Source organism: Balaenoptera borealis (assembly GCF_965194805.1).
Source record: "Balaenoptera borealis genome assembly, contig: HAP1_SCAFFOLD_1898, whole genome shotgun sequence".
NCBI classification, from domain to species: Eukaryota; Metazoa; Chordata; class Mammalia; order Artiodactyla; family Balaenopteridae; genus Balaenoptera; species Balaenoptera borealis.
The window spans coordinates 31,222-55,650 of NW_028122359.1; the positions used below are offsets into that span (position 1 = coordinate 31,222).

Here is a 24,429-nt window from a genome sequence, read left to right on the forward strand (position 1 = left end):
TGGGTATAGTGAGATGCAAACATGGAAGGATGTAATGCAACGTGAACATTTGAAAGGGTGGTAATGACGTGTGCATGTCCGATGGGGCCATAATGAGATGAGCAAATAGAAATGTACATAGAAATGTGCCTGGGCAGTGGGGTAATGAGATGCATAAATGGTTGGATGTAATGATAAAGGCATTTGTGGGGGACGTAATACGATTTATAAATGGAAGCATTAAATAGGGAGGGTGGAAAAGGCAGGTTGTGATAAGAAGCAGAGAGAAAGAATGCAGTGCTGTGTATGAATGGGGGAGCTAATAATATGTGCATGATGAGGGTGTAATGAGATAAAAATGGAATGGCATAATGAGGTTCACAGATGGAGGGATGTAATGAGCTGTGCAGAAAGGAGGGAATTAAGACAAGCATAAAAGGAAGAATTTAATACTGTGAATAAAGAAATGGGCATAAGAAGATATGAGGACTGAAAAGAGGAGCAGAAAAAAAAAGGGGATCTTGGTGAAGGGATGGGAAATAACAAGGTGGCAAATGGAGCACTCTAATGAGATGCTGAGATTAAAGGGTGCAGTGAGGTGTGCCCATTTAGAGAATAATTAGACACACACATAGGGTTATAATGAGGTATCTGAGCCCTGCTCAGACACAGACCACAGCACTCAGTTCTCACAAAAGGAGTGAAAATGGAAAAAATTCAAAGCAGGGCCATAAATATATCTAAATTGTTACAAATCCAAAAAGAGAAAACTAAACAGGTGGTTTAACCACAGTCTGGAAGTTTATGAAGTAATGGTTTTACAGGTGCTGTTTATGGGGCACTTACTCTGTGCCAGTGCTCTGCTGGGTGCTTAACTAAATGCATCATCTCATTTTCCCTTCCTAGCAACCCTATGAGGCGAGTGGGTTTCAGTGAGGTTAACCAACTTGAGCAGATTCCCAGAGCGTGTTGGTGGTGGAGATGTGATTCAAGCCAAGTCAGTTGGATTCCAGGTGCCTTTGCCTCTTTTCCGGTGTTTCTGTAAGAGTAGACTGTGGGACGTACTGCCTCAGAATCTCCTGGGTCGTTCGTCTAAGATGCAGATTCCCAGGCCCACCCAAGCAAGTACCCCTTGCAAGATCTGCAGAGGCCCCAGGAATTTGCAGTTAAACAAGCTCTCCAGGGACTCTTGGCGTGCTAAGGTCCGAGAATTACTCAGTGAAACCAGCACTGGAGTGAGGGTGTTCTAATGCTTCCCATTAGCTCTGGGGAAAGATCACGGAGAAAGGGGCTTACGTGCAATGTGGGTGGTTGCGTTGGCTACAAGTGGGACTGTGCAAGGAATTACCAGACCCTGGAATGAGGCGTCAGATGATACTCTGGACTGTATTTAGCAGAGGACTTAAAAAAATGGCTCCTTCCCCTCAGACTGGTCTTCATTAGGAACCCAAAATTATATTGAAAATAGTATAAAAATTCAAAGATGTACTGAAAATAATTAGACTCTAGGAAATAGTTGTTTACTGAATTTAAAAACATGAAGATTACTCCACAGTCTGTGACCTCTAAGGGAAAGAGGGTCATGTGTTCTTAGAACCAAAAGTTTGCCAATCTACATGCAACTTTCAGGGTCCTTAAAAAACAAAAAAAGCCAATAGTGCCACTGATTCTTCTCCTTCTTGATATGTCTAGTATTGAGATATATAAATTGCTATGATTTTTTAGACTAAAAAACCCCAGAATTTATATCTTGAAATGAGTCTTAAACTTGAAACTTGGATGATGACACACGTTTTAATGACACAGCCTCTGCCTTTTTAGAAGTTTGTTTTGGAATTGTTTTTAGAGTATATTCGTGAGCCACACATGAAAAAGTTTCATTACTTTAGTGAAGTCCAACTTTTAACTTGGAAACTATTATTCAGGTTTTTTAAAATAAATTTATTTATTTGTTTTTGGCTGCGTTGGGTCTTCGTTGCTGCACGCGGGCTTTCTCTAGTTGTGGCTAGCCGGGACTACTCTGTTCCGGTGCACAGGCTTCTCATTGCGGTCTTGTTGCCAAGCACGGGCTCTAGGTGCGTGGGCTTCAGTAGTTGTGGTGCAGGGGCTTAGTTGTTCCACGGCCTGTGGGATCTTCCCGGACCAGGGCTCGAACCCGTGTCCCCTGCATTGGCAGGTGGATTCTTAACCACTGTGCCACCAGGGAAGCCCTATTATTCAGTTTGAGTAGTCTCCTTTTATAAGAGACTTAAGCCTGGATACATTTTGGCTATTGTGAAAATAAAGCTCATTCTCAAAAGATGAAAGCTTTGTCATTCATTTTGTTGAGAGGGGTCTTGCACAGGAAGTGCAGTAAAACAATACCAGTTCCGGTTTATTGAGCTCTTACTATGTATGTCCCAGTCACTGTTCAGTGATTTTGCATATATTTCCAAATCTCATAACATCCCAGTGAACTGGGTACTAGTGTTTTCTGCACTTCACAGGTAAAGAAGATGAGGCACAGGGGAATTAGATAAAAGAACTGGTAAGTAGTGAAGCCAGGATTCAAACCCAGGTCCTGAGCTTCAAACTACTACGCTTCCACTTTGCTTGAAAAGAGGTGCTGTTTTTGTCTACTAGCTCAGTGCCCAGTGTCTGTAGGCATTCATACAATATCCATGATAGCATCAAGGGAAAAAGAAAAAGATTGTACTCATGCACTGATTATTTAAGAAAAGAACCTAAACCACTATTGAATTAGAACAGACATTTCAGAGGGACTGCATGCCTCTGTTCCCCCAGGAATAGAGTTATTTCGTTAACTATTTTCTGAAGGGTTTTTCTTTTTCTTTTTTTAATTTCCTTGACTGATGCAGAACATCTGGCTGACTGTGAAGGAATGTTCACTACAGTAGTAAAATTGACATGCTTCATTATAAGACAGTCTGGCTTGTGAAACATGAAGGAAACACAATACATGTGATCAGCCAGGATTTAAAATAAACGAAGAAAATATTTATGCCGATTTTAATTTCTTTAAAAAAGCTTATGTACAACATAAGCACAGTATATGTGAATGGTGGTTAGGGGGATATTAATAGTGTGTATTAATTAGCCAAGTAAAAGGGTAATAATTTTCTAGTTTTTAAACAGTGAATGGAACTGTCACTTAGGTTTAATGTGTTTACAAAATCATGTGCAATCACTTAATATAATGAATTGTATGTATGGAATTGTTTAAATGAGGGGCTCAATTAGATTGTTATAATGTATGGCTGTTAAGGGGAAAGAAAGAGTGAATCCAAATGAAGGTAGAGACAGAATTTAGGGAGGCAAAGTTTAGAATCTGGCTGGACTTCCAAACTCAGTGGTCCTAAGACATCAATAAAAGTCATGCTTATAAAAGTTCCAGAGGACGTGTCAGTTCTCAAGGAGTCTGTTCATCTTCAAGCCTCTCCTTATGTTCATTGCGGTAATCCCAGAGGAACTATTACATGGCTGTGGTGAAAGAGTGCAAGTCCACTGATACTAGATAAACTGTGATAAAAATTCATCTTATGCTTAAGCTAATGTTCAAGCATGGAGTATTACCAATACTTAAGCATTGGGAAATGCTTCCAGCATCGCAAGCCTCATGCACAGAGCATGGTGTAAACATGGCCGTAGTCACATTTAACCTCATCTGGCCTCTCAGCCGTTGTCTGTCTGCCTTCACTTTGGTGAGGAGCTCATGGATGAGCTTCTGCCCTTGTTTCCAAGGGGAATGGTAGAACATAGGTTGGTGCTGGGAGAAGTAGAGGGGTCTTGTGGAGAGAAGCTCAGCACAAATCCATTGTCTTCATTCAGAAAATAACTTTGCTTTTTTCTGGGCTCTAAAGACCATCTTTCTGTTTCTCAAGTGGAGTCTCCTAGGTGTAGACTCTTCCTCTTCAGCATTTTAAATCTTTTCTTTTGGTCTACATCTTTACCCTCCATCTTCTCAAACACAGATCTCCCCTACCTTGAAACTTTTCACCATTTCATTACCACGCAACCAAAAGCCCAAGCCTGGATGAACTCCATTTTAGCCCCTGAACAGCTGATCACTGCTGGAGAAAATCATCTGTCTGTTTTAGTTTAAATCTGTTATCTCAGAACCCAAATGGATGTTCCTTGGTGCCAGACAGTCCTGCCAGCTTTCTCTAGCAAATTCATGGTTCCTTTCTGTGAGAATTTCATTTCAAACTTTCTCTTTCCTCAAACCTCCTACATTCCATTCCTCCTTCCCTGACTCCACTTTCAGCTGATGGCCTCACCTCTTATTTCATTGAAAAAGATGAAAAGCCATAAAAAAGAACTCACTCATCTTCTCACCACCAAATCCACTAGTTGACCTGGGCCTGTGTGGAGTCCTTTTTCCTCTCACCTGCTCATCATTCTCGCCCTCTCTATTGCTTTATCCCAACAACTTATAAAGGTGATCTGGGGGCTTCCATTTTCAACCGTCTCCATACTTCCTCCATCACCAACCCATTCAGCACCATACTTTTAAAATGGCTCCCTACATGTTCTATGTCTCCTTCCTCATTCTTTCCTTCTCATTTCTCCACCGACTCCTGTTTGAACCCTGCTCTTAAAACTCCATTAAAACTGCTCTAAGTTGCCAAATTGGATGGATGCTTATCTGTACTTACCTTCCTTGATCTGGTTGCCAAATCCTATCCAATTCCCTTTTCTTTCTTTCCTGGACTCTCTCTTGAGATATGTGACCTCTACACCTTCTGGGTTTCTTTTGTCTCTCGGCTGTTCTCTGGCCTCAATCCTGAACAGGGTCCTTTCCCTCTCTGTGCTCTCTTCCCAGATGGCTTTAAGCTTCCCATGGCTTTCATCATCTCTGTGCCAACGATGCCCTCATTTATATTTCTGGCCTAAACCATTTCCCGTTTGCCCACTAGACAATTCCACTGGAACATCTCACAGGCATTTTAAACTTAAGATGTTCGAAAGTCTCCCTCAACTTTACACCCCACTCATTTACCTCCAAAATTTATATTGAATCTGTCATTTATTTCTATCCCTCCAGGACCATCTCAGTTTTAACTACTCTTTTTCTCTCATCTGGATTAGCAATAGTTTCCCTTGTGATCTCCACGATTCTACTTTTGCCCCTTTCTGTTCTAGTCTCCACACAGCAGACTGAGTGATCTTTTGAAGACAAGCTGGGTAATGTCTGCTGCTCGAAACTCTTGGGTGGCTTCCCGCATACTGCAATAAAATCTCCTTGCCATGGCTTACGAGGCCAGTGGTAAATTCCCCCAAACCAGCTCTCAGCCCCTTAATCTTCACTCTCCTTTTGTTCACTGGGCTCCACCCTGACCCTTACACTCCTTCCAACACTGTGGAAGGGGAGTGAGTTGACTCCTGCACATGCATGACCATTCACTGGGATGTAGGAAGAGGAAAATGGAATTTCTGCATTCTTTTTCATCTCCTCCTTTACCATTTCTATTTTTGAATATGTTTTCTAATGGAATTAATGAGTATAATACATGTATATAATTTATAAGTAAATAAATATAAACATGGATGGTGTTCACTCTAAAATTTTTTCTGGTTGGATGTGTGATTTAAATTTGGAGAAGAATGCTCTAATATGCCAAGGTTTTGACTTTCTTTTTAAATTCTTCTTCTTTTGTTTTTTGTTTGTGTGTGTGTGTGTGTGTGTGTGTGTTTTTAATCTCAAAGCCTTTATGCAAATAGGCTCCTTTGCCAGGAAAACTTGGACACCAGCTAAGAGAAGACTTCCCTGACCATCCATCAAATGCCCTCGTCCTTCATCTCTTTCTTCAGGCATTTTATGCTTGTACAGCATCTGTCAGTGTGGAATTGTGTGTTTATTTACGTGTACATTACTTGTCTCCATGGGGCAGGGCATGGTTGTTTAGTTTCGGTCTCTGCACAGTGCTTGGCACAGAGCAGGCATTTGTAAAAAATATTTTTAACTGAATGAATGAACTTGAGTCATATTTACCATGACTTCACTGAGATCTTTTGTCTCTTCCATGTGACTGCTCATGTCATTTCTCCTTACATGGAACCACTTTCCTCTTTCTTTTAAAAGCCCAGACCTTGTGTTTTAATGTCTACCATTCCCCCAACTTTGCATCTGCATCCACACTCCACCCTCAATCTGCCCTCCCAACCCCCTTGCCTGCGGTTTCCTATCATGACTTGCATTCTCATGGAATTTACCCCATAATCACTGGATTTACCACTTGTCCGGCTTCTTTGGATGGATGCTTATTCACACCTTCTTTTTATCTCTTTACCTCACCTTTGCTTCTTAGATATGCCTATCAGGTTTTCCTGGTTCTGAGCTCATAGCCTGAAAGCCTAAGAGCCCTTGACCCCATCTAGGCTTCTGAAATCTCGAACCTAATTTCCATCTACCCCATTATTACCTAGCTTGCTCCGAAAGGGAGATTCAACACAGCTAACCTCTTTCAGACACCTGGGTTCACACTGTTCTCCTTTGAGGCTGGCCTACCAACACTTGTCACTTATATCACACATGTAGACTTGAATTTCCGGTAAGATTTTGAAGTTACATTCTATATATAATAAGCCCACTACTTATTTACTTACTTATGTATTTATTTATTCAAGCACTATGTTAACACGGTAACTCAAAACACTAAATCTAAGCCTTTGGGAGCATCAGAAGGTCTCTTTTTGTTCTACCAAGAATTGGAGCTTTAGTTTTATTTATACTTTGACACTACAGCCAGTTACCCTGGGAACTGTCAAGTGTGTTCGTAGCAATGTGGACGGAAAACAAATCTCCAAGTGTTAGCCACATGGGGTACATTTTATTTCAGCAGTAAATTTAATTTTTTTGGTTTCGTTTCCATAATGGGCATAGCTTCGAGAACTCATTTCTATGACATATGGAATTTCTCCATGCTTTGGGAACTGGAACATGTGGGTCAATAAAAGAGACCCCTCTCTCACATTCCAGCCCTTCAGCAGTCTCCCCATCAGCTTTGTCAACTGTCTGGTCCTCTGATAATCAGAGCACTGCTCCCTCTGAAGGGCTGGGTGCACGTGCCCTGGAATGGAATTATTAATAGTATCTCTAGTTACTCCACAGAGGCCATTCTCTTCATTTCTTAAATAAATCAATGGATTTTCTGCCCTTTTTCTAAAATCCTTATTTTACAGTGAAAATTGGTTATCTTAAAATGGAATTTTCTTTTTTTATTATGTATTTTTAAAATTCATTGCTCTATCTTCAGCATCTAGAAGACTACCTGGCAATTGTAAGCACTCTAATTATTTACTGGAAACATAAATGAACATCTCCTCCTTCCTTAAGATGTTAAAGACCAATATCTTTGACATTGCCAATACGATGCTGCATCACTCATCTCTGCTTAGTAAAATAAATTTTTCTTTATTTCAATAAACTGTTCATTTACATTTACTTACAAAAAGCAATATAAGTAAAAGTGGTACTTCTGTAATAATATTTTTCCTTTGGTTGTAAAAGAAATAGATACTTAGAGAAAATTTAGAAGATAGCTAATCCCATCAACCAGAGCTAATCATTGCTAACATTTTGGTATATTTCCTTTCGGCTGTCTTAATGGGCAAATCTCCAAATAATCTTCTTTATATAAATAATTTTGCATCCCACAATGTGGTATCTGATGTAAGCATTGTTTCATGTCATTAAACATTTTTCATAAACATGATTTTTCATGGTTTCTTAATATTCTTCCCTATAGATGGATGTCTATATACATGTATTACTTTAATTGTCCTATCTTTAGGCATATATATGATGTACATTATTATGATATATCACATATTGTAAATTATTTTATATTAATAATCTAAATTATATATTAGAAAATGTTATACTATATTGTGTTATAATATGTATATATATATTTTTAATAGATCTTTATTGGAGTATAACTGCTTCACAATACTGTGTTAGCTTCTGTTGCACAACAAAGCAAATCAGCCATATGCATACACATGTCCCCATAACCCCTCCCTCTTGAGTCTCCCTCCCATCGTCCCTATCCCACCCCTCTAGGTCCTTCCAAAGTACGGAGCTGATCTCCCTGTGCTATTCTGCTGTTTCCCACCAGCCAACTATTTTACATTCGGTAGTGTATATATTTCGATGCTACTCTCACTTCGCTCCAGCTTCCCCCTCCCACCCCAAGCATATGTATATAACTTTCATTTCCCCACCTTTAGACATTTAGGCTGTTAACAGATTACTCCACAGTATTTTTTTGGTGTGTGTACCTTAAGTTCTGTACACATTTCAGATGATTTCTTTAGAACAGATTCTTAGAAGTAGAATCACTGTGTTAAAGGATATGAATATTTTTAAGACTCTTGACCTGCATTGCTAAATTACGTATTTAGAAATGTTGAAATAATTTAGTCTGACTAGAAATGTGTGAAAGTGTCTAAACTCCCTTACTCTAGCTAGCACTGATTATTGCCTTTTTAAAAATGGATTAAAAAGGTACTGTTATTTTAATTTCAATTTTTTAATCTTGACTACTAATGAGGCTGAATACTTTTTCTGCACTCAAAGTCTCCTTTGAATTATTTGCTCATGTCTTTGGCCCACTGATTATCGATTTGCACGAACCCACAGTATCTTAAGGATATTAAACTTGTCTTATACTTGTTACACATATTTTCAAGTTACTAAATAGATTTTGTTTTATACATTTTATATTTTTTGTAGTTAAATATATTAATCCTCTACTCTTAGACATTACTTACAGGTTTAATCAGAAAAAAAAAGAAAAAAGAAAAATAAATAAAGAAAGGAAGAAAGGAAGGAAGGAAGGAAGAAAAAGAAAGAGAAAGAAAGAAAGAAAGAAAGAAAGAAAGAAAGAAAGAAAGAAAGAAAAAGAAAGAAATGAAGAAAGAAGGAAAGAAAGAAAGGAAGAAAGAAGGAAAGAAAGAAAAGCATGTACAAAGGATAATGTAACAAATACTCATGACCTTGTGGGCCAAATTTAACAAATGCTAATACTTTGCTTCTGATTTTTTAAAAACAAAATTATAGATGAAATTGAGATCTCCTTAATTTTCTTCCCAGTAACATTTCCCTCCTTCCTTTCCCCAGTTCCTCGTTATCCAGAGGCAATGCCATCATGAATTTGGTGTGATTCTAAATATGCTGTTGTATTTTTATCATAAGTATATGTACCCATAAATAATGCATAATACTGCTCAGTGTGTTTTAAAAATTTATGCAAGCTATCATACTATTCATATCATACTTTTGCAACTTGCTTATTAAAAATCAATATTATGTTTTTAAGATTTATTCCATGTTACTACACATAGGTCTAATTAATTCACTTTCACTGCCTGTGTAGCATGACTATATCACATTTTTCTGTGCCCTTCTAATGATGAACATTTGCATTGTTCCTGATTTTTTGGCACAAATAATGTTCAGGTAATATCTGTATATGTCTTCTGGTGCAAGTATGTGAGAGTTTCACCTAGAAATGTAATTGCAAGATAGTAGGGTACATGAATTTATAATATAACCAGCTATTGCCAGATTGCCCTTTTAAAAAGGTTGTAAAGGAAAATTTGTCTTAAACCTTGTCTAGGACAGAACATTTTTATATGTTATAATATAAAACCTCCTTGTGGAAAGAAATGAGCATTTCTTACTTAAATGTTCTGAAAGAAAGAAAGAAAGAAAGAAAGAAAGAAAGAAAGAAAGAAAGAAAGAAAAAGAAAGAAAGAAAGAAAGGAGGGAGGGAGGGAGGGAAAGGAAGGAAGGAAGGGAAGAAAGAAAGATATGTGAGGTGATGGATATGTTAATTAACTAGATAGGGGGGATCCTTTGTGGGGGAAAATGCTTAAGGGTTTTTTTCTGATAAGTTGTAAATGTAATTAAGTAACACTTCAGGAAAGTTACTCACCCACCCTGACTGCCAGCTAGCTGTCATTTATGAATCTAATTATTGACTACATATATTTTTTTTTCTTAAGTACTTTGTTCTTTTTTAAGTAGATAAACCTGATTTAGTCTCATATGTCATGTATGAACATTCCTATATTTTCACATCTTTGCCAAAACTTGTATTGCCACAATTTTTTATTCTTGCCAGTCTGATCATTGTAAATGGTATTTCACCTTTAACATTTTAAATCAATTATTTCAATGAGTTTTAGTGAGTATAAACATCCTTTCTTAGGTGTTTTGGCCACTTGAGTTTTTGTTCAGTGAATTTTCTGTTCATGTTCTTTGCCCAGTTTTCTCTTGGGTTGTTTGTCTCTTCCTTGTTGATATGTAGGAGAGTTTTGTGTGTTACACATATTTTATTTTGTTTATTTATTGTTTTTAATTTTTAAATTTTATTTTATTTTTTATACAGTAGGTTCTTATTAGTCATCAATTTTATACACATCAGTGTATACATGTCAATCCCAATCTCCCAATTCATCCCACCACCCCCCTCCCCCCCGCAGCTTTCCCCCCTTGGTGTCCATATATTTGTTCTCTACATCTGTGTCTCAACTTCTGCCATGCAAACCGGTTCATCTGTACCATTTTTCTAGGTTCCACATACATGCGTTAATATACAATATTTATTTTTCTCTTTCTGACTTATTTCACCCTGTATGACAGACTCTAGATCCATCCATGCCTCTACAAATGACTCAATTTCGTTCCTTTTTATGGCTGAGTAATATTCCATTGTATATATGTACCACTTCTTCTTTATCCATTCGTCTGTTGATGGACATTTAGGTTGCTTCCATGACCTGGCTATTGTAAATAGTGCTGCAATGAACATTGGGGTGCATGTGTCTTTTTGAATTATGGTTTTCTCTGGGTATATGCCCAGTAGTGGGATTGTTGGGTCATATGGTAATTCTATTTTTAGTTTTTTAAGGAACCTCCATACTGTTCTCCATAGTGGCTGTATCAATTTACATTCCCACCAACAGTGCAAGAGGGTTCCCTTTTCTCCACACCCTCTCCAGCATTTGCTGTTTGTAGATTTTCTGATGATGCCCATTCTAACTGGTGTGAGGTGATACCTCATTGTAGTTTTGATTTGAATTTCTCTAATGATTAGTGATGTTGAGCAGCTTTTCATGTGCTTCTTGGCCATCTGTATGTCTTCTTTGGAGAAATGTCTATTTAGGTCTTCTGCCCATTTTTGGATTGGGTTGTTTGTTTCTTTAATATTGATCTGCATGAGCTGTTTATATATTTTGGAGATTAATCCTTTGTCCGTTGATTCGTTTGCAAATATTTTCTCCCATTCTGAGGGTTGTCTTTTCGTCTTGTTTATGGTCTCCTTTGCTGTGCAAAAGCTTTGAAGTTTCATTAGGTCCCATTTGTTTATTTTTGTTTCTATTTCCATTACTCTAGGAGGTGGATCAAAAAAGATCTTGCTGTGATTTATGTCAAAGAGTGTTCTTCCTATGTTTTCCTCTAAGAGTTTTATAGTGTCCGGTCTTACATTTAGGTCTCTAATCCATTTTGAGTTTATTTTTGTGTATGGTGTTAGGGAGTGTTCTAATTTTATTCTTTTACATGTAGCTGTCCAGTTTTCCCAGCACCACTTATTGAAGAGACTGCCTTTTCTCCATTGTATATCCTTGCCTCCTTTGTCATAGACTAGTTGACCATAGGTGCACGGGTTTATCTCTGGGCTTTCTATCTTGTTCCATTGATCAGTTTCTGTTTTTGTGCCAGTACCATATTGTCTTCATTACTGTAGCTTTGTAGTATAGTCTGAAGTCAGGGAGTCTGATTCCTCCAGCTCCGTTGTTTTCCCTCAAGACTGCTTTGACTATTTGGGGTCTTTTGTGCCTCCATACAAATTTTAAGATTTTTTGTTCTAGTTCCGTAAAAAGTGCCATTGGTAATTTGATAGGGATTGCATTGAATCTGCAGATTGCTTTGGGTAGTATAGTCATTTTCAGAATATTGATTCTTCCAATCCAAGAACATGGTATATCTCTCCATCTGTTGGATCATCTTTAATTTCTTTCATTAGTGTCTTATAGTTTTCTGCATACAGGTGTTTTGTCTCCCTAGGTAGGTTTATTCCTAGGTATTTTATTCTTTTTGTTGCAACGGTAAATGGGAGTGTTTCCATAATTTCTCTTTCAGATTTTTCATCGTTAGTGTATAGGAACGCAAGAGATTTCTGTGCATTAATTTTGTATCCTGCAACTTTACCAAATTCATTGATTAGCTCTAGTAGCTTTCTGGTGGCATTTTTAGGATTCTCTATATATAGTATCATGTCATCTGCAAACAGTGACAGTTTTACTTCTTCTTTTCCAATTTGTATTCCTTTTATTTCTTTTCCTTCTCTGATTGTCGTGACTAGGACTTCCAAAACTATGTTGAATAATAGTGGTGAGAGTGGACATCCTTGTCTTGTTCCTGGTCTTAGAGGAAATGCTTTCAGTTTTTCACCATTGAGAATGATGTTTGCTGTGGGTTTCTCATATATAGGCTTTATGTTGAGGTAGGTTCCCTCTATGCCCACTTTCTGGAGAGTTTTTATCATAAATGGGTGTTGGATTTTCTCAAAAGCTTTTTCTGCATCTATTGAGATGATCATATGGTTTTTGTTTTTGTTTTTTAAAAATAATTAATTAATTAATTTATTTATTTTTGGCTGTGTTGGGTCTTCATTTCTGTGCGAGGGCTTTCTCTAGTTGCGGTGAGCGGGGGCCACTCTTCATCACGGTGCGCAGGCTTCTCACTATCGTGGCCTCTCTTGTTGTGGAGCACAGGCTCCAGACGTGCAGGCTCAGTAGTTGTGGCTCACGGGCCCAGTTGCTCCACGGCATGTGGGATCTTCCCAGACCAGGGCTCGAACCTGTGTCACCTGCATTGGCAGGCGGATTCTCAACCACTGCACCACCAGGGAAGCCCGATCATATGGTTTTTATTCTTCAATTTGTTAATATGGTGTATCACATTGATTGATTTGCATATATTGAAGAATCCTTGTATCCCTGGGATAAATCCCACTTGATTATGGTGTATGATCATTTTAATGTGTTGTTGGATTCTGTTTGCTAGTATTTTGTTGAGGATTTTTGCATCTATATTCATCAGTGATATTGGCCTGTAATTTTCTTTTTTTGTAGTATCTTTGTCTGTTTTGGTATCAGGGTGATGGTGGCCTCATAGAATGAATTTGGGAGTGTTCCTTCCTCTGCAATTTTTTGGAAGAGTTTGAGAAGGATGGGTGTTAGCTCTTCTCTAAATGTTTGATAGAATTCACCTGTGAAGCCATCTGGTCCTGGACTTTTGTTTGTTGGAAGATTTTTAATCACAGTTTCAATTTCATTACTTGTGATTGGTTTGTTCATATTTTCTATTTCTTCCTGGTTCAGTCTTGGAAGGTTATACCTTTCTAAGAATTTGTCCATTTCTTCCAGGTTGTCCATTTTATTGGCATACAGTTGCTTGTAGTAGTCTCTTAGGATGCTTTGTATTTCTACAGTGTCTGTTGTAACTTCTCCTTTTTCATTTCTGATTTTATTGATTTGCGTCCTCTCCCTCTTTTTCTTGACGAGTCTGGCTAATGGTTTATCAATTTTGTTTATCTTATCAAAGAACCAGCTTTTAGTTTTATTGATCTTTGCTACTGTTTTCTTTGTTTCTATTTCATTTATTTCCGCTCTGATCTTTATGATTTCTTTCCTTCTGCTAACTTTGGGTTTTGTTTGTTCTTCTTTCTCTAGTTCCTTTAGGTGTAAGGTTAGATTGTTTACTTGAGATTTTTCTTGTTTCTTGTGGTTGGCTTGTATAGCTATAAACTTCCCTCTTAGAACTGTTTTTGCTGCATCCCACAGGTTTTGGATCGTCGTGTTTTCATTGTCATTTGTCTCTAGGTACTTTTTGATTTCGTCTTTGATTTCTTCAGTGATCTCTCGGTTATTTAGTAACGTATAGTTTAGCCTCCATGTGTTTGTGTTTTTTACATTTTTTTCCCTGTAATTCATTTCTAATCTCATAGCGTTGTGGTCAGAAAAGATGCTTGATATAATTACAATTTTCTTAAATTTTCTGAGGCTTTATTTGTGACCCAAGATGTGATCTATCCTGGAGAATGTTCCATGTGCACTTGAGAAGAAAGTGTAATCTGCTCTTTTTGGATGGAATGTCCTATAAATATCAATAAAATCTATCTGGTCTATTGTGTCATTTAAAGCTTCTGTTTCCTTATTTATTTTCATTTTGGATGATCTGTCCATTGGTGTAAGTGAGGTGTTAAAGTCCCCCACTATTATTGTGTTACTGTCGATTTCCTCTTTTATAGCTGTTAGCAGTTGCCTTATGTATTGTGGTGCTCCTATGTTGGCTGCATATATATTTATAACTGTTATACCTTCTTCTTGGATTGATCCCTTGATCATTATGTAGTGTCCTTCCTTGTCTCTTGTAATAGTCTTTATTTTAAAGTCTATTTTGTCTGATATGAGAATTGCTACTCCAGCTTTCTTTTGATTTCCATTTGCATGGAATATCTTTTTCCATCCCCTCACTTTCAGTCTGTATGTGTCCCTAGGTCTGAAGTGGGTCTCTTGTAGACAGCATATATGTGGGTCTTGTTTTTGTATCCATTCAGCAAGCCTGTGTCTTTTGGTTGGAGCATTTAATCCATTCACGTTTAAGGTAATTATTGATATGTATGTTCCTATGACCATTTTCTTAATTGTCTTGGATTTGTTTTTGTAGGTCCTTTTCTTCTCTTGTATTTCTCACTTAGAGAAGTTCCTTTAGCATTTGTTGTAGAGCTGGTTTGGTGGTGCTGAATTCTCTTAGCTTTTGCTTGTCTGTAAAGGTGTTGATTTCTCCTTCGAATCTGAATGAGATCTTTGCCAGGTAGAGTAATCTTGGTTGTAGGTTCTTCCCTTTCATTACTTTAAGTATATCATGCCACTCCCTTCTGGCTTGTAGAGTTTCTGCTGAGAAATCAGCTGTTAACCTTATGGGGGTTCCCTTGTATATTATTTGTCATTTTTCCCTTGTTGCTTTCAATAATTTTTCTTTGTCTTTAATTTTTGCCAGTTTGATTACTATGTGTCTCGGCATGTTTCTCCTTGGGTTTATCTTGTATGGGACTCGCTGTGTTTCCTGGACTTGGGTGGCTATTTCCTTTCCCATGTTAGGGAAGTTTTCGACTATAATCTCTTCAAATATTTTCTTGGGTCCTTTCTCTCTCTCTTCTCCTTCTGGGACCCCTATAATGCGAATGTTGTTGCATTTAATGTTGTCCCAGAGGTCTCTTAGGCTGTCTTCATTTCTTTTCATTCTTTTTCTTTATTCTGTTCTGCAGCAGTGAATTCCAGCATCGTGTCTTCCAGGTCACTTATCCGTTCTTCTGCCTCAGTGATTCTGCTATTGATTCCTTCTAGTGTAGTTTTCATTTCAGTTATATATTGTTCATCTCTGTTTGTTTGTTCTTTAATTCTTCTAGGTCTTTGTTAAACATTTCTTGCATCTTCTTGATCTTTGCCTCCATTCTTTTTCCGAGGTCCTGGATCATCTTCACTATCATTATTCTGAATTCTTTTTTGGAAGGTTGCCTATCTCCACTTCATTTAGTTGTTTTTCTGGGGTTTTATCTTGTTCCTTCATCTGGTACATAGCCCTCTGCCTTTTCATCTTGTCTATCTTTCTTTGAATGTGGTTTTTGTTCCACAGGCTGCAGGATTATAGTTCTTCTTGCTTATGCTGTCTGCCCTCTGGTGGATGAGGCTATCTAAGAGGATTGTGCAAGTTTCCTGATGGGAGGGACTGGTAGTGGGTAGAGGCTGACTGTTGCTCTGGTGGGCAGAGCTCAGTAAAATTTTAATCCGCTTGACTGATGATGGGTGGCGCTGGGTTTCCTCCCTGTTGATTGTTTGGCCTGAGGCAATCCAACACTGGAGCCTACCTGGGCTCTTTGGTGGGGCTAATGACGGACTCTGGGAGGGCTCACACCAAGAAGTACTTCCCAGAACTTCTGCTGCCAGTGTCCTTGTCCCCACGGTGAGCCACAGCCACCCCCTGCCTCTGCAGAAGACCCTCCAACACTAGCAGGTAGATCTGGTTCAGTCTCCTATGGGGTCACTGCTCCTTCCCCTGGGTCCCGATGCGCACACTACTTTGTGTGTGCCCTCCCAGAGTGGAGTCTCTGTTTCTCCCAGTCCTGTCGAAGTCCTGCAATCAAATCCCACTAGACTTCAAAGTCTGATTCTCTAGGAATTCCTCCTCCCATTGCCGGACCCCCAGGTTGGGAAGCCTGACGTGGGGCTCAGAACCTTCACTCCAGTGGGTGGACTTCTGTGGTATAAGTGTTCTCCAGTCTGTGGTCACCCACCCAGCAGTTATGGGATTTGATTTTACTGTGATTGTGCCCCTCCTACCGTCTCATTGTGGCTTCTCCTTTGTCTTTGGATGTGGGGTATCTTTTTTGGTGTGTTCCAGAGTCTTCCTGTTGATGATTGTCCAGGAGCTAGTTGTGATTCTGGTGTTCTCACAAGAGGGAGGGAAAGCATGTCTTTCTACTCCGCCATCTTGGTTCAGGGCCCTTACACATATTTTAAGTAACTTCTTCCAGGTTGTGCTTGCCTTTTAACTTTGTTGTGGTGTAATTTGTCATACAGAAATTTAAACTTTTTATGTACTCGAATCTACTCATATTTCCTTTATGATTTCTGTTCACTTAAGTCTTAAATTCTTTCTTATCCTGAAGTCACAAAGACAACTATGGCTATTTTCTTCTAATTGTTGTAAAGTTTCATTGATTACATTTAGAGCTTTATCTGGAATTAGTTTATTTATTATACTGTCTAAGTCGGATCTAATTTTATCTTTTCCATCTGAAAAGTCACATGTCCCCCATACTATTTTTAAAATATTTTATTTTCTCCTCACTGATTGGAAATCTCCTTTCTATCATCTACCAAGTGTCCATATATGCTTGGAACTATCTCTGGACTCTTTATTCCTTATTAGTATTAATTTAACCCTATAGCAATAATCACCTCCTCATCTTATTGTGCTTTTAGAATAAGTTTTCATTTCCTAGTAGAAAAATTTTCTCCTCTCTGTTCTTTTTCAGAACTGTTTTTGTTATTCTCAAATCTAGGATCACTTTGTCAAACTCTATGAAGAAATTCTGTTGCTATTATGATTGGAAATAAATTGTATTTATGATTTGAGAGAAAATTTCCATTTGTGTAATCAGTGTTTCTAGCCATGAGAAGGGCATATCTTTCCATTAATCCAGGTTTAAAAAAAATGTTTTTAGGGCTTCCCTGGTGGCGCAGTGGTTGAGAATCTGCCTGCTAATGCAGGGGACACGGGTTCGAGCCCTGGTCTGGGAAGATCCCACATGCGGTCTGGGAAGATCCCACATGCCGCGGAGCAACTAAGCCCGTGAGCCACAACTACTGAGCCTGCGCGTCTGGAGCCTGTGCTCCGCAACAAGAGAGGCCGCGACAGTGAGAGACCCGCGCACCGCGATGAAGAGTGACCCCCGCTTGCCACAACTAGAGAAAGCCCTCGCACAGAAACGAAGACCAAACACAGCCAAAAATAAATAAATAAATTAAAAAAAAAAAAATGCTTTTATTACTATTTAAAATTAAGAAAAGTAGTCAAGATAGGTAGGTTATATTCCCATAACAAACACCAAAACTTCTGTCTTTAACGAAACAGATGATTGTTCCTTCATCATGCGAAGTGTGTGGTGGGTCTGGGTGGCTCTCCAGAGCAGCAGTCCTCTATGTGGTAGTTTGGGGTTCCAGGCTGTGTCCATCTTCTGGCAACTCAATATCAACATTTGCTTCTGCAGCCCCCATAGTAGGGGAAGAAAGGGAAGATGGAGAATGGAACACTGGCTTTGAAAAGCTTCTGCCTGGAGTGACACATATCCCTTCTCATATATCATTGGCTGAAGCAAGTCACATGACCAAGGCTTACTTCAAGAGGCAGGGAATTGTAATCTTACAAGCCAGAGTAGAGAAAACCCAGATATATTGGTGGTGGTCCCGATGTCACCATGGTGTATGCTCGTGCTCTAGCTCTGCTACTGACTAGGTAGGTAACCTACGACAGGTCCCTATGCTTCCAATTTTAACATCTGGAAAGTGACAGGATTTATTTACTTATTCAATTGATACTCACCATTTATTGAGAGACTACCATGTGTCAGGCACTGTGTGACCCTGGAAATATAATGGTAAACATAGTGCATCCCTTGCCCTCAAGCAGTTTACAATGTAATAGATAACTTACTGTTGATTTTCAGTTCTAAAATTCCAAGATTTTATTAAAAAGAATTCTCAATAACAAACTCTCCAGAGCATTATATTCTAGAGACTTAGGCATTTTTTCAGAAGCATCTTCCTTTTTTGTATACCTGAATCCAGTTGGCTGCAGTATTAATTCTATCACAGCAACAGATACACACATGCCCGTCATTTTCAAATCACTAGTGTATGTACAGACTGGCACATATGGTGAAAAGAAGAAAGCAGACTTTGGACCATTCTCACAGCTATTGTGAATTTCATGGGAAGAACACTTCATAAAATAAAGAGAGTAGAAAATCAATTTGAGTGAGAAATACCCAGGCCGATAAACTTTGTCACACAATGCACATTCCAGACATCAAAGTTTTTCTATTACTTATGAATAAACCAAATTATAAAGTTTTAAAAAATTATAAAACATTTTGGTTTGCAGTTAATTTTTCCCTAGAGGAATATTTATTGGTATGAAATAGAAGAAATATGAATAAGTATACTTGTGAGCATGCACAAAAGTGGTTTGCCAAGATTTTGGGGTTTTTTTCAACCTCTTAGGACTTGAAGCAGTCTGCCGAGGTTTAATTTACATGTTCCCTCTAGTTAAACTACAGTTCACAATGAAACATTTATAAGAATTTGAGGCACTGTCTTTAAACATGATACAAAACTTTAAAATTTGCAGGAAATATGCAAAGAATTCCATTCTACTTTACATTGATGCAACTATGGCATTTCCTTTATTCTTAATACTACATGTCTAATTCTTAAAGCAAAGCCAAAAAATAGTGATGCAGTAATTGGGTGTGGCTTCAGTGTCTTACAAACCATACTAACTAAACTTCTGATTAATCACACCCATTTCTCATCTTTTTACAATCCTTCAGCACTTAAGAGATATTGAGTTTGTTTCACAATGTAACAGTTATTGATTAATTTGCTAGTTGTTTGTACTTTCAGTTTATTTAATATTAGTATGTTTGTTCCCCTTCTCAATAGTAAAACAAGGACAAAGACCACAATCATATACTCTCAGAATCTCTGGTTTGATCAGTAAGCATCCAATGCTTATTATTGGGTTTTCTTGAAGGCAAAATAAGGATAATCAGATCTCTGAGTATGAGAAGGACTTACAGAAGCTGACAATTTACTAAGGAGAGATCAATAACCATTCTCTATTCTCATTATCCATGTTCTTCCCAAGTTATCCAATCTACTGTCATGACATCAAGTGCTATCTTTGACTCCCAAATCCATTATCTCCAGTCATGTCCTTCTTCCTGAGGTCCACACTGGCAATTCAACCACCATCACGACCTGGTTATCTACACAAACCACTCACACTCAAAATATGTAAGCCAGAATGATTTATCTTCTTCCTCCACATCAGCTTCCTTTGTGGTCTCTCTTTTTCAAGATGGTGCCATCATCCATTGGCCACACAACGCACCTGGAGTCATCCTTGGTTCTTTCAATTTCCTTATCAGGCACCAAGTCCTGTTGATTCTGTTTCTTTAATGGCTCTTGAATCCATCCTCTTCTTACAACTTCCAACTTTAGTTCAGGCCTTCATTTCCTACCTGGCTACAGTAGTTGCTTCCTTTGTAGTCTTCCTGTCTCCAGTCAGGCTTCCTCTAATCATTCTCCCCGTACCCAGGCCTGTGACCTTTCTTATGGGCAGATCTGATCACGGCAGTGAACGTCCACTTCTGGTTACACTCTGTTGACTGGATAGGCGTAGTTCCACATTCTGGTCCTTTCCCAGTTCAAGGGCCTGCTCAGGAGGTCTCGGCCAACAGTGTCCTGAGAGTGATGCCCCTGTTTCCACACTCCTAAAATGCTCTGCCTCACATCATCCTTGTCTGCCTCAACAGAGCTCTTTCCCACCCTGACCTTCCTGTTCACCTTGTCTTCCTTTTCTAGCTTTGTGGTGACAGCAGAGGGCAAGGTGATGAGAGGAAGTATGGATGGATGAAATGAAAAGCACCAAAGAACCTGGAGCTTGATTCCCCAATGCTCTTTCCTTTTCAGTCCTAGAGTTGTCTGTCTTCTTTTGTAAAATGTTTTCTATTCCATACCATGTGTGTGCTTTTTGTGTGGCTCTGAATGGGCAGTATTATGTCAGTCTGGAAGCCTCAAAGGGCAGTGACCTTGACTAATGATATCACTAGGTCCTGAGTCCACTATAGCAAGACATAGTGGACTATGTGACTAAGTAAATCATTACTTAGTGTTTTCTAATAATAAAAGAAAATAAAGGAACGAAGGGAAAAAACTGAACTATCAAGAAAAGGTAAACTGTTTCAAGCTAATCTTGAATCTTGGTTTAAAATAACATGTCTAAGGAAAAAACCATTTACCTTCTGCTGTGGGAATGTGGACTCCATCATGGCTGTTTCAAAGCTGTGAGCACCCTCTGCCTGGGTCTTCTCCCACAGAGCTCTGAGAAATTGCACAGAACGGCTCTGTATGGACAGGGGCTCAGGAAATAGGCTCTGAAAGGGCATTAATGACAGAAACGTGACATGTTATCTCTTGTCCTAACAGTATTGTTTGATTGACTGCAAAGCACTATTAGGCTTGGTCTGAACTTAAAAATGGTTTAAATTTAAATAAAGCTACAGGGAAATCTGTCTTGAAGATCAAACATATGGTACATTTCATGTTTTTTATTTCTTAACAGAAAATTTAACTTAAATAGGATTTTTAAGACAGTTGATATTGATCTCTTTAAATATGCCTAACCTTTGTAATGTAGTATTTACTGCAATCATTTCTCAAGCATGTTACTTAATTGGAAAATGGTTAATATTAATATATATATTTATTTTTCAAAGATCTGAGAATTAAGGTATAAAATTAAAACAAATATCAAGAGAGTACAAATAGAGTACAAATATCAAGTTTATTTATACAGAGTAAATCATGAAGAATAGACATTAAATAACCAAGAGTCCATAATTCAATTGCTCAGACGTGAACAGTATGAGTGGGGGGGTTGGGGAAACACAAACATTTTCGGTTATAAAATGTGTAATGGCTGAATATTCTTAGAGCTTTAAGATATTCTCAGTTTGGGAAAATTAGATTGTTTATGTAAAAACAGAATCACATTTACATATATATCATTCAAGCCAATGAAAATAAAATTTTTTTAACATCTTTATTGGAGTATAATTGCTTTACAATGGTGTGTTAGTTTCTGCTTTATAACAAAGTGAATCAGCTATACATATACATATGTCCCCATATCTCATCCCTCTTGCGTCTCCCTCCCTCCCTCCCTCCCTATCCCACCCCTCTAGGTGGTCACAAAGCACTGAGCTGATCTCCCTGTGCTATGAGGCTGCTTCCCACTAGCTATCTATTTTACGTTTGGTAGTGTATATATGTCCATGCCACTCTCTCACTTCATTCCAGCTTACCCTTCCCCCTCCCCGTATCCTCAAGTCCATTCTCTACGTCTGCGTCTTTATTCCTCTCCTGCCCCTAGGTTCTAAAATTTTCAAAGGAATATTTAAACTGTTTGTATGTTTACTAACCAATTATGTGTTTAACAGTTATTTACATGTTGTGATGTTATATCTATGAACGTGAGAAGTGTCTCAATTCAAGGGAACAATTTTATAAAAACATATAGAACATAAAAGGCACAAAATTATACACACACACACATAAAATACCATATATATTATCCTTTATGTGTGAGGTATAATAAAATAATGATTTTGCCTTATAAAATTCCATTTTCTATGTCAATGACTGTCCAAACGTTGACTTATAAGACTCTCTAGGTGGTCTTTGTGTACAAAGTTTCTATTTAGTAAGTGAATAACAATTTTTTTTTCCAGAAAAATCTTATTGTTATCCTCAAGATGAGCTGCTTCTTATACTGAGTGGGAAAAGGCAGAGGATCTTATACCCTGAGTAACTTGCCCACAGATTTAAAAAGGTTAAGAGCACTAACAGATTGATTGTGAAACCCAAAATGTGGACACATGCTTTGCTGTGCACCTGAAACTATCACAACATTGTTAATCAGCTATACTCCAATATAAAATAAAAAGTTAAAAAAAATGTGGACACATCTGGGAATTTCTTGATTATTAGCAGAAACTTATACAGCATATGATCTTTCACTTAAAGAAGAGCAGGACCTAATTTAATTAATCATCATTCCAAAGAGGTCCATTTAGACTGGAATCTGTTAATTTGAGAACTGCATGAAGGCGTAAACTGACAGAGAAGGGGAAGAGTCTGGCCCAGCATACAAGGCTAGCACTGGGTTTGTAACTATCAAGTCAAAGATTTGATTTTTATTTACCCCAAAGTCAGGCTTCATCCAGATCACATAATATCAAAGGTGTGGAAGAAGAAAGGAAACATTATAGTAAAAAGAACAAAGAAGAAAAGCAGCATAAACGTATATTTTTTGGTGAGTTTGCTCAAAGAGAAAAACAAAGAATCAGACTAAGTCAATAAAATAAGACTGAAGGAGCAAAAATAAAATCAAGGTTTCTTGGTTTGTTTTCAGAAAACTGACAACTGTTAAGAACAAAGCCAAAGATGAAACCAATTACAAAATCACTGATGAAAACCATTTGAAAAACATTAGTAAAGTAGAAGAAGAATAAGGTCATTATTTCAAGAAAAGGAAGAAAAATCAATGCTGTTTTTTATATTCATATACAATTTGATTCACATCAAAATGTGAGCTGTTCTCATCAAGGAGCCATGATGAATGTGAATTATACACACCTGCTGAAATAGGAACATGATCTGGATCCACGGCTGAGGTTCTTGGCTGATGAGAATAAAACTGGATTTACTGTAGAGGCAATAATGACCCTTTAGGGAGCAAGTGAAGAACAGCTTTGCTACACAACTTCTAACAGAATCTAGAAACAAATACACGTAGCATTAAACATTAGATTCTTCCCAGAGTTACACCTTATACTTCAACATACAAACATCTTTAGAAATACATTCTTTAGTTTTCACTCTGTGAGCTAATAACTTCAAACAACTATCGATTTGGGAGTAGATCCATTTCATGGAATGTAGACTTAAGTGTAGCTGCTTTAAGCAAGTTGTATTCTATTCCTCTTTTTCTTTTGATTAACAATGGATGAGAAGTCTCCAAGTAACTTGCATGGGAGGAAAAAACCTCTTACCAATAGAAAGGGAGATAGGTGTCATTTCCATATGATTGGGAACTTTGAAATAACCTGGGAAGCACAAACAAATGGGTGAAGGAAACCGAGGCATTTTCTGGGCAGTGATGGTGTGCCATGACCAGGGGCACTGTTCTCTTGGTTGTACAGAGGCCACAGAAACAACCCCCAGAATAACTCTGGCCAGGGGGTGGCTTCCTGTGAACTGTCCTGGCTCGAAAAGGTTATTTCATCTTGAAGAGCTTCAGTAGGGAAACTTAAAGAGATCATCCTTTAGGAACAAGAAAGTGGGGGAGCATGGTGGTGGTGGCATAGAGCAGAGATGGTGAGGAGCCATGTTTAGGAGCCATTTAATTTTTACAACCCTACAAGATGGGTGTTACTGTTTCTATTTTAAGTATGAGGAAACTTAGCCCATTAAAGGGTCAGCTTAGTGAACCACTGTGACTGCCTTGTTCACCACTATGACCTTGGCACGTGGCGCATAATAGATGCTCTAAAGAGAGTGTCTGGAGAGATGAATGATGCTCAAGGATCCAGAAAATATTGCTCAAGTTTGCCCTATCTGTGGCAGAACCAGGATTCGAACTCAGCCAAACTGTTGCCACGTTGGGATGCTTTAGGCTCTACCATACTGGGAATTTTTAAATCTGTAGAGTCATATCGATAGCTCATGGGTTATTTATTGTTTCAGAATTAATCTGACAGGGCTTCCCTGGTGGCGCAGTGGTTGAGAGTCTGCCTGCCAATGCGGGGGACATGGGTTCGAGCCCTGGTCTGGGAAGATCCCACATGCCGCGGAGCGACTGGGCCCGTGAGCCACAACTACTGAGCCTGCGCGTCTGGAGCCTGTGCTCCGCAACAAGAGAGGCCGCGATAGTGAGAGGCCCGCGCACCGCGATGAAGAGTGGCCCCCGCTCGCCGCAACTGGAGAGGGCCCTCGCACAGAAACGAAGACCCAACACAGCCAAAA

General features: G+C 38.5%; 1 protein-coding gene across 1 annotated transcript in view; it reads right to left on the reverse strand.

Annotated features, from left to right (window-relative positions):
- The window catches only part of LOC309622253 (ventricular zone-expressed PH domain-containing protein homolog 1-like), a 55,331-nt gene extending 31,215 nt beyond the window's left edge, over window positions 1-24,116 (reverse strand). The window contains exons 1-2 of the mRNA XM_082409379.1: window positions 23,041-24,116; window positions 20,643-20,777 (exon numbers count right to left, since the gene is read on the reverse strand). Of these exons, the coding sequence (XP_082265505.1) occupies window positions 20,643-20,777; window positions 23,041-23,058 (153 nt within the window). The 5' untranslated portion in view covers window positions 23,059-24,116. The remainder of the gene's footprint in view (window positions 1-20,642; window positions 20,778-23,040) is intronic.
- Between the last annotated feature and the right edge of the window lie 313 nt (window positions 24,117-24,429).